The sequence below is a fragment of the Erythranthe guttata genome, chromosome 11, assembly GCF_056151865.1.
Source record: "Erythranthe guttata isolate IM_541 chromosome 11, IM_541, whole genome shotgun sequence".
In the NCBI taxonomy this organism is placed as follows: Eukaryota; Viridiplantae; Streptophyta; class Magnoliopsida; order Lamiales; family Phrymaceae; genus Erythranthe; species Erythranthe guttata.
In genome coordinates this window covers 5,567,658-5,586,066 of record NC_142543.1, presented here as the reverse complement: position 1 = coordinate 5,586,066, position 18,409 = coordinate 5,567,658, and the positions used below count along the sequence as shown (strand labels likewise).

The 18,409-nt window shown below is 33.9% G+C and overlaps 1 protein-coding gene and 1 pseudogene across 1 annotated transcript; both read right to left on the bottom strand.

Annotated features, from left to right (window-relative positions):
- Nucleotides 1-290: 290 nt before the first annotated feature.
- Nucleotides 291-14,401, bottom strand: LOC105965743 (uncharacterized; annotated as a pseudogene).
- A 340-nt stretch (nt 14,402-14,741) lies between these two features.
- On the bottom strand, nt 14,742-16,173 carry LOC105965744 (uncharacterized). Its single transcript, XM_088825745.1, has 5 exons — nt 16,022-16,173; nt 15,594-15,950; nt 15,324-15,500; nt 15,184-15,249; nt 14,742-15,093 (listed from the first exon to the last, which is right to left on the bottom strand). Exons 1-5 carry the CDS (start codon nt 16,142-16,144, stop codon nt 14,938-14,940), a joined length of 879 nt encoding a protein of 292 aa, XP_088681871.1. The 5' UTR covers nt 16,145-16,173; the 3' UTR covers nt 14,742-14,937.
- Between the last annotated feature and the right edge of the window lie 2,236 nt (nt 16,174-18,409).

Below are 18,409 nucleotides of genomic sequence, written 5' to 3'. Positions count from 1 at the left end.
GTCCATCTACTGATTCATTAATTGCTTTGCTTCAATAGAATCCGAAAATGCAACTTACACTCGATCCTATATGAAATGCTTGCGACAAACATAACACAATTACGGGAATCGAAATACAAAAACGAAACTAAATTATACGATATGCATGCAAAAGACCAAATCAAAATAAGATAAATAAAATCAAATCAAATCAAAGTCTAGCGAAGATACATCGTAAACGAAATATCAATCCAACGACTTAACCAAAACAAACAAACTAAAAAATAAAGGGATAGAAAACACAACGTCCCCTAGTTGTCTTGATCGTCCTCGTTGGTTCCTCCCTCCTCTTCTTGTCGTCCCCGCTCGTGCTCCTCCCAGGCCTGTGCCACCAGTGTAGTGGCTGCCGCTTGTGCTGGTTCGTCAGCGGTGGAGGTTGATGCTCCGTCATATCGAGGCTGTGGTGGGAACGGCCGTGGCTCGACAATGTCATCGGTCCTGCACTGAAGCGCTCCAGCCATGGCCTTCATCATTTTCTTGAACCATCCCACATTTTCCTCCATAACATCCATCCATTTGCCGACATACTCTGGGAGCTGTGGTTCTGCTTCTTGTCTGCCTCTTCTGCCCCTTTGTTCTGGTCGAGTTGCATGAATATCTGAGGGACCTGCATCTGGTAAGTCTGTGTCTCCCTCGCCTAGGGGTCCACTCACTTGCTGGAGCTTGTGGTAAGGGAAGATAGGCTGTGGTGTCCTTCTTTGCGAACAAATATCGAATAGCTGCGTGGTCGGTGTAAATGATCACCTGAGAGCCCAAAATATACTGTCTGAACTTGTCAACGGCATAGACAACTGCAAGCATTTCTTTTTCGGTCGTTGAATATTTCTTCTGTGCCTGGTCAAGTGTACGACTGAAATAGTAGATGGCCTTGAAGATTTTGTCCCTCATTTGTCCCAATACTGCACCTACAGCATAGTCGCTCGCATCACACATGATCTCGAATGGTTCCTCCCAATTGGGAGTAATCATAATCGGTGACTGGGTTGGCTTCTCCTTGAGGAACGTGAAAGCCTGCAAACAAGCAGAATCAAAATCAAAGACGGCTTCCTTCTCAAGCAAATGACATAATGGTTTTACTATTTTCGAAAAATCTTTAATGGATCTACGGTAAAACCCAGCATGCCCTAAAAAACTTCTAACACCCTTGACATCTTTTGGTGGAGGCAATTTTTCAATCGTTTCGATTTTTGCCCTGTCCACCTCAAGACCCTTTTTTGAGACCTTGTGACCTAGAACAATACCTTCACGAACCATAAAATGACATTTTTCCCAATTCAAAACAAGGTTCATTTATGTACATCTTTTTAAAACAAGTTCCAGATTGTGCACACAATGATCGAAAGACGATCCAAACACAGAAAAATCATCCATAAACACCTCAAGAAATTCTTCTACCATATCATGAAAAATAGACATCATACATCGTTGAAAGGTAGCAGGCGCATTACACAAACCGAAAGGCATTCTACGAAATGCAAAAGTACCGTAGGGGCAAGTAGAAGTAGTTTTCTCTTGGTCTACCGGGGCGATTGAAATTTGATTGTACCCCGAATAACCATCAAGAAAACAGTAATACTCGAAACCACCTAGTATGTCTAGCATTTGATAGATAAAGGGAAGGGGGAAATGGTCTTTCCTAGTGGCTGCATTCAATAATCGGTAATTGAAGCATACACGCCACCCAATGACTGTTCTAGACGGAATAAGTTCATTTTTATCATTCACAATAACCGTCATCCCACCCCTCTTTGGCACAACCTGCACCGGACTGACCCACGGACTGTCAGAAATTGCATAAATCATACCAGCGCCTAACAGTTTTAAGACTTCTTTTTTTACTACCTCTTTCATTGATGGGTTTAACCGCCTCTGAGGTTGGACTCTCGGTTTATAGACGTCTTCCATTAGAATTTTATGTTGAACAATAGACGGGCTAATTCCCTTAATATCCTCAATAGATCAACCTATAGCCGACCTATATTCTCTAAGGACCTCCAACAGTGTGTTTGTTTCGGCCTCGCTCAGACTAGAAGAAATAATCACCAGATAAGTCTTGTCTGCTCCAAGAAAAGCATAACAAAGATAATCCGGTAACTGTTTCAATTTCAGTACGGGGGCCGTTTTCACACTAACTGGTATCTCGAGGACGATTCCTACCTCGTATATACCTAAAATCTCAGCACATTCAAGAAACAACACACGGTCAAGCACATCATTTTCAATAGGCGTTTCAGGGGAGGCAGAATGCAAATCAATAGAATTAACAATGCAGTGCTCAACAGATCTACCTATGTATAATCAACAACGATCTACAAATCCGTTATCTAAAATCACATTCCTATTCGTTAACCCAGACGCTAATGTACTCTAACCCCCGTCTCAAGTGTAGTGAGAGTCTACCCACAGGTCCGGCGTCTCCGTTCAGAACCTGCTATTAAGAGAGCATTTAGGTCAAGTCCTTAAGGGCTACCCGAAGTGCATCACGTCTCCGTTTCCACACCCCGAGCTAAGTTTTCCTAACTTCAAACAAGAAATCCTCTCTCGAGTTCATTCCTATTTAATATCAATCCGAGAGCTGATCAAACAATCAGAATCATTTAATACAAGAAAACATAAACGAAATCAAAACACGACAAATAGATAACAGAAATGACGATCGAAATCAATATATACAAGGCTTCATTACCCTAGAAGAAAATGTTCTTAGTTCATAACAAACATAGAGTCAAAAGAATGTACAAAGGAAATGAAGAACAGAACGTAAAGAAATTGCGTAAGAAAAACCCAAGTCGAAACCCCCGTTGATGATTCCCGCGAAGAACTGTCGAAAACCGTAAAAAGTCGAAGAAGAAGGAAGAATGAGGGCTTGCTTCTATTTATAGTAAATTGCAAAGCTTCCTCAAGAAGCTTTGCTTTTGAAAATATCTGCCCTCGAAAATCGTGCCAGATCGCGATCCAATAAAGTCAGATCGCGATCTGGCTTCTCGTAAAAACGTGAACCGCCATCCCAGATCGCGATCCAGGAAGTGCGGATCGCGATCTGCCCCAAAATCTCGATGCTACTGGAATTTGTCACCAGATCGCGATCCGACTTTCCTGGATCGCGATCTGGGTCTGAAATTGCTTGCTACTGGAATTTGCATCCAGATCGCGATCCGAAGTTCCTGGATCACGATCTGGGTCTTAATGACCACTTTCTCGGCTTGAATAATCGGTTTCACTTCCAAATGGCTTCGACTTGGGAAAAATAGCTAACAAAACCTAAAAAAGGAAATAAAACAAGAAACGCGATAATATATACAAATAAAGCCGAAACTCGAACGGCCGAAGACCAAAATTCGAAGATTTGATAAGCAAAAATTGTGCAAAACGAACACTTATCATCATTCAAGCTATGCATCAAAGTCAACCACGAGGATCTTCTGAAGATATAAAGTGGATGTTGTTCGTCAATCAATTTATAGGATATGACTCATACGAGCATAACTCGTCAATCGGATTGATATTTTCTTTTTCACAATATAACAACCTTTTGAAAAACTATTCCAATGCAAATTTATAGTGCATATTAAACATATATGTTGAGTTAATTTGAATATTTTTATTGGTGTATAATATATTTAAATATGGTAACGAGAATTGATTTTCTTTTTTTAGATTTCGACATAAGTTTTGCAACGGATTCAATGAGGGATATATCTCTCTCTACGCTGAATGTTGGCCTCAATTAGTTACGGATTTAGCAATGGAATTAGTGACATATGTATTTAGTATAGCTACAGAAATTTAGCGACGGAACCTAATTGCTTTCTAAAAGTCAAAAAAACTTCAATTTGTTGACCATGGTTAGTGACGCCATCATTTTCATCAGCGACGGATAGTTCCGTTGCAACCATTAGCAACGAAAATAATGCAGTTGTAACTCAAATTTAGCGACGCGGCTTTTTTCTACAGACGTGGCGAGGGAACATTTCCGTCGCTACATTACAATTAGTAACGGTTTAATGGTATTTAGCGACGGATTCGTCCGTAGCTAAATGGCGATTTTCTAGTAACCAATAAATTGTTATAGAGAGAAAAAAAAACAATTATAGCATTAGTTCTAAAAACGCTATGTTTATATGCTATGAAAAACCACTTTTGTTGTAGCTATGTCGATTTTGGAAAAATTCATATGAATAAAAAACCGGTTCGGCGGGTTGAACAATTCCAATAATATATTCTTCATATTTAATAATTTATTAATGTGATAATATTTTAGACATTTGGTGATGCAATTTTCATCTTCAAATTATTTCAAGTCACCACCTAATATTAAAAGGAAAAAAACATAAAATAATTATATATAAAATATCATAGACACCCTTAAAAAAATACATTTTGTGAAATTAAATTTTTCAGTCCACCACCACCACATTATTCATTCCTCCAGCTTAGATGACCCGCTTCTTTAATGAGAAAAGATTATGTTATTGTGTCACCATCATATCTTTTAACTTTTTGTACATAAAATCTTCGTTGAGATTAATATTATAAAAAAAATAAAAAAAAACAAAAAAACAACAAAAAAAAAAACCCTTAAACAATTACACTCTTTCGACATCTTATGAAACATGTCATCAAAGTTAGTCCAACCAGTCCTAGGATTTCCCCAATAATTAGACAAAGGAAAAAAAATTGAACTTACCCAAAAATGATAAACAAAATTGATAGAAAACGAATCAAAACCAACCTCCCTACAATTGTGTGTGTGGGGCGCACCTAATTGTGTGCACGTATCAGCTAAGGGGCTGAACGAGCCGAGTCGAGCTCGGCTATTTTAACAGGCTTGAGCTCAAGTTCGAGCCAGCCAAAGCTCATTTTGACTTCTTATTAAGTTTGATGAATGCAGTATTTTGATCTACATAAACACCTTTGCCAACGTATTTTTACATGCTCTTCTTTCTGTTATTAAAGTAAGTTGTTAACGCAAAAATAAGAGCTCATAAAAATATAATAATTCAATAACTTTACCCTCAGCCAATTCACGTGCAAATCACGGGCAATCAAGTGCAAACCGCGTGCAAGTCTCGTTCATGTTACGTGATTATGTGTTAGACATGCAAATTCATACTTATTTTTCTGAACGAGCATTGTCAAGAATGAATACTGATTCAAAATAAAAAGAAATATGATATTGTTTAATACTAATTCTTTAATGTTATGTATAGAGAAATAAACTGAAATATATAGTATGATAAACGTTCTTGAGCCGGATCGGCACGTTCCGATTGTGCCTCTTGTCATTAAAGAGAAATAAACTGAAATATATAGAATGACTCACTATTATAACTATTTCTTTTTTGGCTAACCCATATCCGAGCCATGCAAGCCCGGTCAGGGTTAGGCAGCATATTAATTGGATGGGCACAAATTCATTGTTGCGGGTCTTAAATGCTTCAATCTGTCAATATATAATTATCAAAAAATAAAAATATGTCAATATATATAAATAAAACAAGAAACTAAAAAAAAATTAATATTTATAATAAACAAAACATAATATTTTCTGAAATTTAAATGCATACCACATTCTTAATTGGTGCCCCAAATACAATCAGCGAGAAAAAAGTTGCCACCCACCCCCACAATCTTAATTTGGAATATAATTTTATTTTGCAGTGTTAAGTACGTGACAATAATTGTCACAAATACAATAACAATGCCTAGGCCCAAAAATTTCCCAACTTTCATCTACAAAAAGTAAATATTTCAGATCATTAATAGTTACAATTAAGTGTATTTTCAAGAAAAAATAAATAAATAAAAAATACTTACTCTAATTGTTTTAGATGCGTAATAGAGGTACATCAATATATAGATGCACTCTATAATACAGCCGACTATATTAATGTAAATAATAGGCTTTGTTGAGCCTAATAAACCGTAATACATCCATAACATGGATAAGAAAAATGCAACAATGTAGGGCATGAATGTATGCCCTACCGTTGATTTTTCCTTATATATTTTTCTAAATGTAAATCTGCAAAACAAAACACACATAACGAAAATTAAATATATTTTAACACAATATAAAAGTTAAATACACTTTCATTGGAGCGAGGTAGACCATCAGTGACATAAAACTTCCTAGATATCCAAATACCTGTAAAATGGAAGATTCGATTAGTAGAGTATAATGAATTAAATAAAGAAAATGTACTATATTTAAATACCTACCACGGCTTTTATCGGTGCCGCGAATACCACAAATGAGAAAATAGTGGCAACCCATCCGACTATCGAACTTCTAAACTGGCCGTGGGTTGTGAAATATGTGACAATAATTGTCACAGATATCACAATCACCCCAAGGCCAATTATCTTCACAATTTTTATCTACAAAATACAACGAACATAGATTAGTTTTTACAATGTTTTATGGTATTTATAAAAAAAAAAGACCAAAATTACGATATACTTACCCTAATATTATATGGTGCATAATAGTAGTATAGAGATATATAAACTATTTCGATTATACACCCGAAGAGATTTATGGATATTATTAGACCATTACGGTCTAATAATCCATAATAAACCCAAAGGGTAGAAGAGAAAAACGCAACCAGGTAGGGCATAAATGTATGCCCTCCGGATGATTTTTCTCTCCAAATTTTTCGGAATGTATATCTGCAAAAAAAATATATGTATATTAGCCTTTATCAATAAATATTAATTTTGTTAAAAGAAATACAAATCAGATATAAAACCTTACATAGGAACGAGATAATCGATAAATGACATTATGTTCCCTGTAAAAAAAAATGTAAATATTCATATTCAAAAAATAAATAAATACAAACAAAGATAATTAACAAAATTTTGTACCTAATATCCCGAAAATCAATATTTTCTTATTGTTGTAAATTGCCATCGAGAGAGTGTGTGTGTTAGTGAGAGAGTGAGTTGTAATTAATGGACAATTTGAGAGAGAGAGAGAGAGAGAGAGAGAGAGAGAGAGAGAGAGAGAGAGAGAGAGAGAGAGTTGTGATAAAAATGTTGGCAATTATATTAGTCGTTTATATAATCAATAATCATGTGACATCGTGTTACATATTTAGTAAATAACTAAATACCCGCATGGGTGTAGCTCAACTGGTTCCGGAGGTGGTAAGTTGGTGCAAGGTCCTAGGATCGAATCCTGGCAGCCGCAGTGTGGGAATTTCAACTCCAATGAGTTGGTTCCTTGTGGGCACCAGGTCCGGGTCCGCTACCTTAACGGGCCGTTGAGTTACCATGATTTACATTCTTCCATCAATCCTTGTCGGGCCAAGCGATGGGGGCCCTGGGGGCGAGGGATTTCGCTAATAATAATAATAATAATAATAATAATAATAATAATAATAATAATAATAATAATAATAATAATAATAATAATAATAATAATAATAATAATAATAATAATAATAATAATAATAATAATAATAATAATAATAATAATAATAATAATAATAATAATAATAATAATAATAATAATAATAATAATAATCCAAAATGAGACAAAATTAAACTTGCCCAAAAATTAGACAAAGGAAAATAAAAAATTGAACTTGCCCAAAAATGATAAACAAAATTGATAGAAAAAGAATCAAAGCCAACCTCCTACAATTGTGTGTGTGGGGCGCACCTAATTGTGTGCACGTTTCAGCTAGGGGGCTGAATTTAACAGGCTTGAGCTCAAGTTCGAGCCAGCCCAAGCTCATTTAACATTTTGGCTTCTTATTTATTTATTATTATATATATATATATATATATATATATATATATATATATATATATATACTATAGTAATCTACCCGTGCGATGCACGGTCAGTGTATTTTTAGAAAATATTATTCAATAATATTTTATATAAAAAATTGTGAAGAAATGATCAAAATTGTATTGAATCGCAAAATCTAGTAGACGGTAAATATTTTGCGTAATTAAAAAATGATAAGGTTTTTTTTCCGTGTGATAGGTTTGGCATTTGAACCAAAGAAGAATTTAGAATTGCCCTGAAACTACTCCTAATAACTTTATAGTATTAAGACATAATATGCATTAGGAAGAAAAATACTTTATGAACGTAGTATTAAGTGTAAATATTGAAGTTTCCGCATAAATTGTTCACATAAAATTTATTAATAGATAACTGTAGCAAAATGGATGACTCATTCCACTTCTTAAACATGGTATAGAATGGAATCGAGAGATATAGTGATGCAAACACATAGTATCTTGAGGGCCTGCAAATGATTATTATAAAAATTATTTGTTATTTATTTGAGGGTAACTCAACAACAACACTAGAAAATAATGAAAGTAATTTATATTATTTTGAACACCGATTCAGTGATTCCTATATAGAAAAAAAGAGTTATTTGAAAAATACAACTGAATAAGAAAAATGACTAATATTACTGTAATAATGTCACTCATTTTTCGTTTGCAGAAGTATGTTGGATGTCATGAGCATCATCCCTACCTGCAAATGGGTTGAGAAAAAGAAAAAAAATGAACAAAGAAAGAAAACAATAGATTAAATATTTAAAGGTAACAATAAACAAAGTCAACTAAATACTAAAAAAATACATTCGTAGCATATATTTGTATGTAGAATAATTAGAAAACAGTAAGAAATAAATAACAATTTAAATTAATTAAATAGCAGTAATAAAAGTTAATTGCTACCTTAAGTTTTGAAATATTTCTTTGCAAACATCGTTTGTGGTGGAATTTGTAGTATTCCCCTCATTATCACATATGAGTATCTTTAAACCCTTACGGCTTGTAACTCTTGAAACGGCAACATATAGTTGTCCATGTGAAAACACAAGTTTTTTTGGATATATACCAACATGTTGAAGAGATTGACCTAGACTTTTATTGATAGTCATAGCAAACGATAGAGAAATAGGGAAATGCCGTCGTTGGAAGTGAAAGGGAATTCTGCTGTCTGATGGCGTTAAAGTCAACCTTGGAATAAAGACTATATCACCCACATTTATTCCTGATATTATTTTGGCTTCCAACACAATTTTTTAGTCGTGTGATTTGGAGTTGTGTACCATTGCACAACCCCGACGATTGATCAATATTCCTTAGCAACATAACAGGTACACCAATCTTAAGTTTCAACTCATGGTTAGGAAGACCAGAAGATGTTATACAATTTAGAAATTCTGGTGTATGAATGTCATGTTGTGTGTCAATACTCCCATTTGCTGTGCATGGACTGTCAAAACTCAAATATGTCGTTGTCTCACCGGGCATTAAAGCTAACATGTAATTGTTTACCTCTTCCACAATCTCATTTGTAGGTGCTAATATAGCTCTTTGCTGTAAATAAGTAAAATCATTGATTTAACTTAGAAACAAAGGATATGTAGCTTCTACAATTGATTGAAGTAGGTTACCCGATTGTTTTATGAGTAGATCATCAGGGATTTCAATATTCACAACACCATCATTATGACCACCAATAGTACCATCACCTATGCTTAACACCCAACTTGAGAAAGTTTGCATTTCTTCCAAATTTTGATTGTCTGACTGTAATCTCATATTTTTTGTCAGTGTTAGTACATGGCAAAACTTCCATAAATATGAGGAATTGATGCTTGCAAACACAACCTGCTGTCTTGTTCCTTTCGGGATGACAGGTAGTATTTGTCTAAAATCTCCCCCAAGAACAACTGTTTTTCCGCCAAAAGGTTTGTTTTTGCTATCATGAATAGAATATTTCAAAATATCCCTAAGAGTTCTGTCTACAGCCTCAAAGGAATGCTTATGAGTCATAGGAGCCTCATCCCAAATTATAAGTTTTGCTTTGATTATTAACTGAGCTAGTGGAGTCCCAAATGCAATATTGCATGTAGATTCTTCATGAACATTTATAGGGATTACAAACCTTGAGTGTGCTGTTCGTCCACCTAGAATGAGTAGAGCCGCTATTCCGCTCGAAGCAACTGTGAGTACTATTTCACCCCTTGACCTTAAAGCTGCATAGAGTGTTTTCCAAATAAACGTCTTACATGTACCACCATATCCATACAGAAAAAATAATCCTTCACGTTTTTCTGTCACATGAAGCATTATTTTTTCATATATACTCTTTTGTTCATCGGTAAGACTGGACAATAGTTTGGAATATTCCATAGCTAATTCATGTCTATCATAGTTGAGTTCATCATATATAAGTCTATTTTGAACTTGTGTTACCAAAGACATGTCCGGTTGAGGCATTGTCGGAAAGTTAGCTAGACTCCTATTATTACTGCGCAAAATATTCTCAATCTCTGCAAGAGCGAAGTTTTTCAACTGATCTTCACTAAGATGCAAATCTGTGAAGAAAAAAAAGAATAAATTAATAATATTTGCAAAAAAACTCAATATAATGTGCATTTAAGAGAATTATTGTTAAAATGTAAAACATAATAAAATGCAGATGTAGTGCCTGGAAATGGTAGTAGTGTTCTATGCTTATTTAGGATATCATCACTCAAGTGGTGCCATCTACTGTTCCATACAAACTCCGGTCATGAAATCTGATTTGAAAGCAAAAGAATTGTGAAAAAGTTTTCTCATAAAGTGGGCACTTCCCCAATCGCTCGCTTCTTAAATTCCATTTACGTATTCTTTGTCATCGTCCAACAAACCGATTGCATAGCATGCATCTTTAAATTTAGGGTAGATGGCATTGTTGATTGTTCTTAACTGTTCATAAGAAGTTGGTCCCTTTGCAATATTAAGGAGAATTCTCAAATAATATAATTCTCCACTTCCGGGAGGTACAAAATGAATTCTTCCCACAGAGAATTCTCGTTTCCTCGGACGCCACTCATGTAGCGGTTGTTTCCATACAAATTGCATAGGAAATTGTGCATAGGTAAGATCTCTTGCTTCGGGAAAAATCTTATTTGCTTCCATCCATGCCAAAATTTTAATTTTTGTATATTGGGTCTGTCTAGAATCGATTCCATTGGCTCATCATCACCAAATATTACGACTTGTTCGTCCGGCAGGTGGAGAGGCAAACGTTCGACTGACAATTCCCTGTAGTGAATATCAAATGCAAATAGTCTCCAAGCTGCCTCACACGGTGATAAATATCTGCAATCATAGTACCTCTTATCACATCTTGGCAATTGGATTCAAGATCATCTGTTGAGCTTTCATAAAAACTTGCAGTAACACGATCATTGCTTTTATTGACATACTTGAACAGGTACTTAATCGACCTTGATTGATTACACCACTCCACATTTATACGTGCCTTGTACTTTTTCATCAAATATGGATTATGAGGAACTACAAACCAATTATCAACAAAATTATTTCCCTTTTTAACAACTCTTCCATTGTCTCTCCTTTTGTATAAGGGATATCCATCTTCGTCTTGAGATGTACGGTCGTTAAATTTTTTAGGGAAATATTTGGTGCACTTTCCATCTTGCATGCAGGAGGAATGGGGATTAAATATGCCACATGGACCATGTATCATAAGAGACGTAACAACACTGTAAAGGATGGGATCTTCCTCTTCTGCTGGTATTTCAGCATAAATTATTTTGTCTAAATCTTCCAGATTCGAGTATTTACAATTAAAGTGCAACAAAATAAGTATATGAGCATGTGGTAAACCTCGCTTTTGAAATTCAATAGTGTATATCACTGCAAAAAATGTAAGTATACAAAAAAATATCAGTATTATGCATATATATTCAAAACAATTTATTGGAATTATAACAAATTTCAAAGAAATTATTTATGTAGAATAAGAGTTTTATTGTGTACCTGATTTGACTTTTCCGAAAACGTGTCCTTGCTTAATCTCTTTTATCAGCTGATTGAGTTTCATCTTGAAAACCCGACAAACCAAGTCAGGTATATCCTCACATTTCAAACCTTTTCTTTTCAATGCTCTGGTTATTTCAATCCAGTTTTGGTTGCATGTGAATGTGATGAATAAGTCCGGATAACTCGCCCATCGACATATTGCCATCGTGTCTTGGTAATTTTGAATCATGTATCGAGCTCCATTTGTAAACGAAGTTGGCACTATAATACGTTTTCCGGTTAGCGACGGATCAACGTCCCCCCTAGAATTGATTCACACAATCATTTATACATCTCAGCCCTTAACTCTTTTTGATGAGTCCGAATATATGTTAAGCGTGCTGATTCAATCATACTAAAAATATCAACCAAAAACTGCTGGAACAACCTTTGTGAGTATAATATGACAGCATTTTCCCTGGTCATGTCTTAAATTCTGTATGACATAAACTCTCGCATTGAAACCTTTTGCCTTCTCTTACTAAATACTTTGTTGCTATCTCTGAGGGGAATATCTTCTATGTATCCATCTTCTCCTCGTGGAAACAACAAAGGATATTGAAGCGGTAGATAAGCAGGACTTAAGAGGGATATACGTGTAATAATCCCGATTGTATCTCTACAATGATATCCCTCTCACCATCAGCAGAATCGAAATCCCCAACAATAAGTACAGCTACTTCAGATATGCATGCTAGATTATATCTTCTTCCATCACGATCTCTTTTTCCAATAAGTCGTAATCTCACGTTATGGATATCAGTGTTTTCAAATCTATCTCTTGCCATTCTGTATGCTTGTGCGTATGGGTTGTTTTGATCAAGCATGTCTTTTATATCACTAACAATAGAGTTTCGCACTACACTACTTCCTGATTCCACCCTGTGATAAACATACGAACAATGCACATTAATATATTTCAAAAAAGTTAAACAATAATATTCTTAAATTGAATATTCCGAATTAGTATTTGTGTACCTTACAACTTACATTCTATTTGTCACTTCATTTTGTGTATCGTATATATACAATTGAGAAAATTTTGGTGTTGAACCTTGCATTGGAACCAAGCTTCCGATTCGATGATAGTTCTCGCCGCACATAATAAATGTAGGCGGTGCATTTCCATTGTTTAAAGAATTATCAATTCGTCCCCCCAAAGATGTAAAAGAGCACATCATGTTGAATGATCGAATATTGTCAAGAAAATATTTATTTCTTGCATCGCGATTGAAGAAAAGCTCTCTAAGAACTTGAGGAGGATCTGTTAGAAGAGGGAGTTCAACATTTCCTTGAATATAGCACAATGAGAACGTTGGTCTTGATGAATTGACAATGTGCTTCTGCACTCTTTCATCGTACCACATGAATGCGCCACAATACTCGCATTCATAATCACGATCACCGATGTCCCAGTATTCCGCATTTTCTATTAATTATAATAAGATAATATTTAAGCATTACATATCCGAAAAAATGCCCATGTATGTTTATATGAAATACGCTGTGGTATTAGGAATGTAGATAAGATACCATTATTTGATATTGCTATAGTTTCTTCTAGTCCCTCACCATCCACATCTTCCGAAATTGTAACTATATTGTTTTGTTCATAGATGTATTATTGTAATAAAGAAATTATGATATTTTAATAAAAGTATACAGTTTAATTCAGCATGAGTGATGAGCTTGTATACCTGGTTGAAGATTCTCATAAACCTGGAAACACAGAATCTATAAAGATGAAACTCGTTAATAAATTTATTTTTATTGAATTTTGTACTACATATTGTAACATAACAGTAGAAAGCATAAATAATAAGGAGTGCATGAGTAGTATCAAAACTCACCTAAAATATCACACTGACGATTAGTACTACATTGAGAAAGCATAACACCAGTATCGGTTGTTGATTGTCTCTTTGATGACGGAGGTTGTTCAGTGTTTTCCGAATCGCTTGTTGATGTAAATAACCTTTTTTTATACTATTTTTTCGAAGACATTGATCGGTTCTCTAATACAGGTTCCTGAAGAAAGGAAAGAGCTTATATCCAGTCTAAAGAGGACCCTGGAAAGATACCAATTGGTCAATGAGGAAGTATAAAACGATAACAATTTTAGAAAATAACAAATAACTTAACAGCAACAAATATATTGAAATGGTCGAGATAAAAGTATATAAATTTAAGCGACAACTAATAAAAGACGGAGATGATATAAAGGCTCAGGTTTCTGGCCGAATGAAAAAAAAAAGCTACAATGAGATCTATCCTCTCTGAGAAAACTGAAGTCGTGTTGTACCAGAGTTATTTTTATTTGGCTAAAGCTTTATGTTTAATAATCTGATATATATCAGTAATTAAGAAGATATGGTGGCGTGATATTGGGAGAGTCCAAGAAGATATGGTGGCGTAATATTGGGAGAGTCCAAGAAAATATGGTGGCGTGATATTGGGAGAGTCCCGTTGGTATTACAATAGTTCTGTTAACATTCATTCATCAACTACGGAGTCTCGTTAGTGTTGTTTTTATATAGATTCCTTCTTTATTATGTACATATACATATATAATATATAATATAATATATATACTATTCTTTTTTGTTGAGAAAATCCACTATTCAATTATATATATATATATATATATATATATATATATATATATATATATATATATATATATATATATATATATATATATATATAGAACATGTATTTAATATGAATATATTTTTTATATAGGAAAATACAAAATTTAACTTTTATATAAAAATCAATTTAATTATGGAATCAAAGATCAAGTTTGTATAAAAAACAAAATTTATGGTACTTAAAATAATAAACTTTAAACATAGGCTTTACTCGGAAACTAATTATATTAATAATATGAATAATACTGAAATTATAAAAAACACTAAAATGTCATGAGAAATCTAGAAACAAAATAAAAGGAAATAAAAAAAAAAGAAAAAAAAAACTGTAAAATGTCATAAGGAATGAAAAACGAATCCAGCCGTAGTTTAGGATGACTTTTCATTCCTTTTCAATCTTGATTTTCTTCAAAACCTTTGTGCTCGACATTTGTGTAGCTCCGTCATCGCACAAATTGCAGTCTTGAACATCCTTTGCTGCTTTTTTCTTTAATGATTTGCTTGAAGGAGTTACTTCTTCACAGTTGATGATAAAATCCTGTTAAATTTTTCGTAAGTAGCGTTAACAATGTACTCCAATATGCTTAAATGAACCATATATAATGAATGATAAGTTTACGACAATTACCTTTAGATTATCATCTTGTTGAGGAGCATTATTTCCCACTGAGTTGTTATCTTCGTCATCTAAATGTTGGTTTTACCCAAATATTATTGTTTTTATCGATGTGAAATGGTTTATTATATTATATATTTAAAAATTTATACCATGAGAGAATGTAGAGTCCTGAATTGTTGTATGAGATCATCATCATCTGACATCGTCTTCACTGTGTAAACCGACCATTTTTTTGCAACGTTTAAGGAACTAATGTACACTTTAAACAAAAAAGTCTTGTCAATCAGTGCATCAAACTCCCTAGGAAATAGCCCAATCAATTTTTCCTTTAAAAAAAATCGTAGTTAGATATATGACACGTAGTATAGCATAATCAATGAAATATGTGAAAGATTATACCAATTTGCAAAAAATATTACCTTACGCAAACCGGTTATAATATCGGATGCACTTCGACCTAATAACTGTGCAATAACGCGGTCAAACATGACAAATGAAGCACATCCAGTGTCATCTATCACTTTGACTTGAACTCGGAACCTAGTTGTAAGTGAGTTATTAGTATAAATAAGATATACTTGATTGTTAAATGAAATGTTACGGTGAACTGTAACTTTATTACCTAGGCACAGGCATAACCATGGTGTCACAATTTGAGCAGTAAAATGTTGTACCAGAAGTCTCCACTTTCTTAAACATTTAACGCACCATTCATACCACCATTTATCTCGGGACTCAATTTCTATGACCTTTGCAAGTAATGCACCATTGGCTACCTATAATTGATTACATGGAATTAGTTAGATGTAATGAATAACAAAGTGTGAAACAATGTTACAATACTTACAGTTGTGGATTCAACCACATCAGCAATTGTCATTCTGTTGGTTTGTAGTAGATCAACAGAAATAGAGATTGAACGTTGACTTGAAATATGGCTGACAGATTGAGTAAATGACTTATCTCTCATTGCTAACCTGTATATATGTAGATTTATTTATTAACAACACGCTTATTCATAAAATATAAAATATATTTTAAAATATGACTTACTTTTCTTTGTAATCCTCACATTCTTTCGACTTTGGGTTTATCGTCATTGTAGTTCCATAATACGAATTTGTAATATTATTTTTGCATGTGATGAAATTAAAAACAAATCAACTTAAGTAAGAAGATATGTTTAAGTGAACTGTCTTCAACCATGGACATTAAATATTGATTTTTTTCTCAAATAGATAATGCATACCATTGTAAGTCTTGATCCTGCAATACTGTAAGATAATGATCACAGGCTCCCCTTGATTATGATTAGCAAAAAATACATCTATGTCTTCTGAAAATGTGTCCCATAAAGTACAATTTAGTTTGATGCCCCTGTAATTTAAAATGAGATAAATTTATGTGGTAAGATAAGAATATGATTCAACTTTGACTATGGAAAAAAGTAAAACAATATACATAAATATAGTAATCAAAATAGAATTAGCAGGGGAAATACTCTAAATCTTGAAGAATAAGATCCATTAGCTTGTGAGTCTTTCCATCCTTTGGTATTTCCTTGGTATCAGACCGTTGAATAAGATGACCAATCACATCTGGAATGTTAGACCAACATAATAAATTTGCGGAATCTAATATAGACCAAAAAAATTGCGGGAACTATTAATAGAACTAACCATAAGATATTTTTCATCACCAGACGTAATGATATCATGAAAAGACATGAACTGATAATCGATAGTTGGAATTTTTTCATCAACAAAATCAGTGACAGTAGTATTCCCCATAAAGCTCAATTTGTAATTATGGTGAGTTGCACGAAATTTTGGACCGGTTTGTGCCACCAACAAATTTTCAAATATATAACACATCCCTGCTATGCATCTTGATAAACTTGTGTATATGAGCCTGTCTAATTATAGCATGTATTCTGACGCCCTATAGAGAAAATACAGAGAAATAGAGAGAAGATGTCAAAGTATGAAATCTGAAAACAGATCGTATTAGATTATTACTGAGAAGATGTCAAAATTAACCTTCTGATCCATGAGAACCATCTCAATGCTTTTATTAGGCACGATCCATAGATGCAAGACACGAACTTTTATCTGCCAATCTATCCTACCACATTTGATTTGGCTGAGATAAGTGAATTCTGGAGCCATCCTATAAGATAATCATGAATTAAACTTCCACGGGCAAAAAAAAAAGTCAACAGAACAACCGTAAATGATATTCAGTAATAAATTAAATTGAGGGCGTATATAAACATTATAAATTAAATTGAGGGCGTATATAAACATTGTTTACAGTAAAAAACCGTAGCCGAAGATGGAAGAGACTTTGAGGGGAATCTGGGAAGATGTATGTATGAATAATGTCCATAGTTGTTGATTCGTTTATAAAGGGGGAAAAAACTAAAAAAATAAGAAGTGGGGAAGGAAATAGACGTGGAAGGAGAATAAAAAAAGAGAGAACTGTGGGGAGTGGGGATACGTGGATATGAGTGTGCAGAGAAATAGAGGCGGTTGTGGAAGACGGAAGAGAGTAGGAGGGAAGAGAAAAATATTTTATCCCAAAAAATCCTAGGGTTTCTAAGAATCAAAAACCGTCTTATGAAGCTGAAAAATGGGAGAAAGAACAAAGAAGCTGTAACGCCAGTTACAAAAAAGCGGCCAAAAATAGGGGAAAGGGATAGAAAAAAATAAAAAAGAGATCGAGGGAAAAGGGTTGCTGTGAGGGATGGAGAAAAATAAAAAGAAAAAAGAAATTAAAAAAAAAAAAAAAAAAAAGAAAGGAGAAAGGAAGGGGACGGGTGGGCACAGAGAAATTGAAAGGGAAGAGAAAAATTATGAGAAATAAGAACGTGTAAACTTTTATTCCCAAAAAATTCTAGGGTTTTTCCAAAAAGTAACCAATGTTACTTCTTTTATACATAAGATATATATATATATATATATTATTATTAAAATATTTTATATTATTATTTATTATGTAAATAAAAAAATATATATATAAGAGTAAAAAAAAAGATAAAAAGACTCGCGAGCTCACGAACAACTAAGAAACGGCTTGAGTTCGAGCTCGAAAAACTCAAGTTCGAATTCGAATTTTTTTCCGAGCCGACTCATATAACTCAGGAGTCGGCCCAACTCATTTACACCCCTAGTATCAGCAGCACAGTAGAATGTATTGGATTATCATTTTAAAAAATACAATATAGGATAAAATT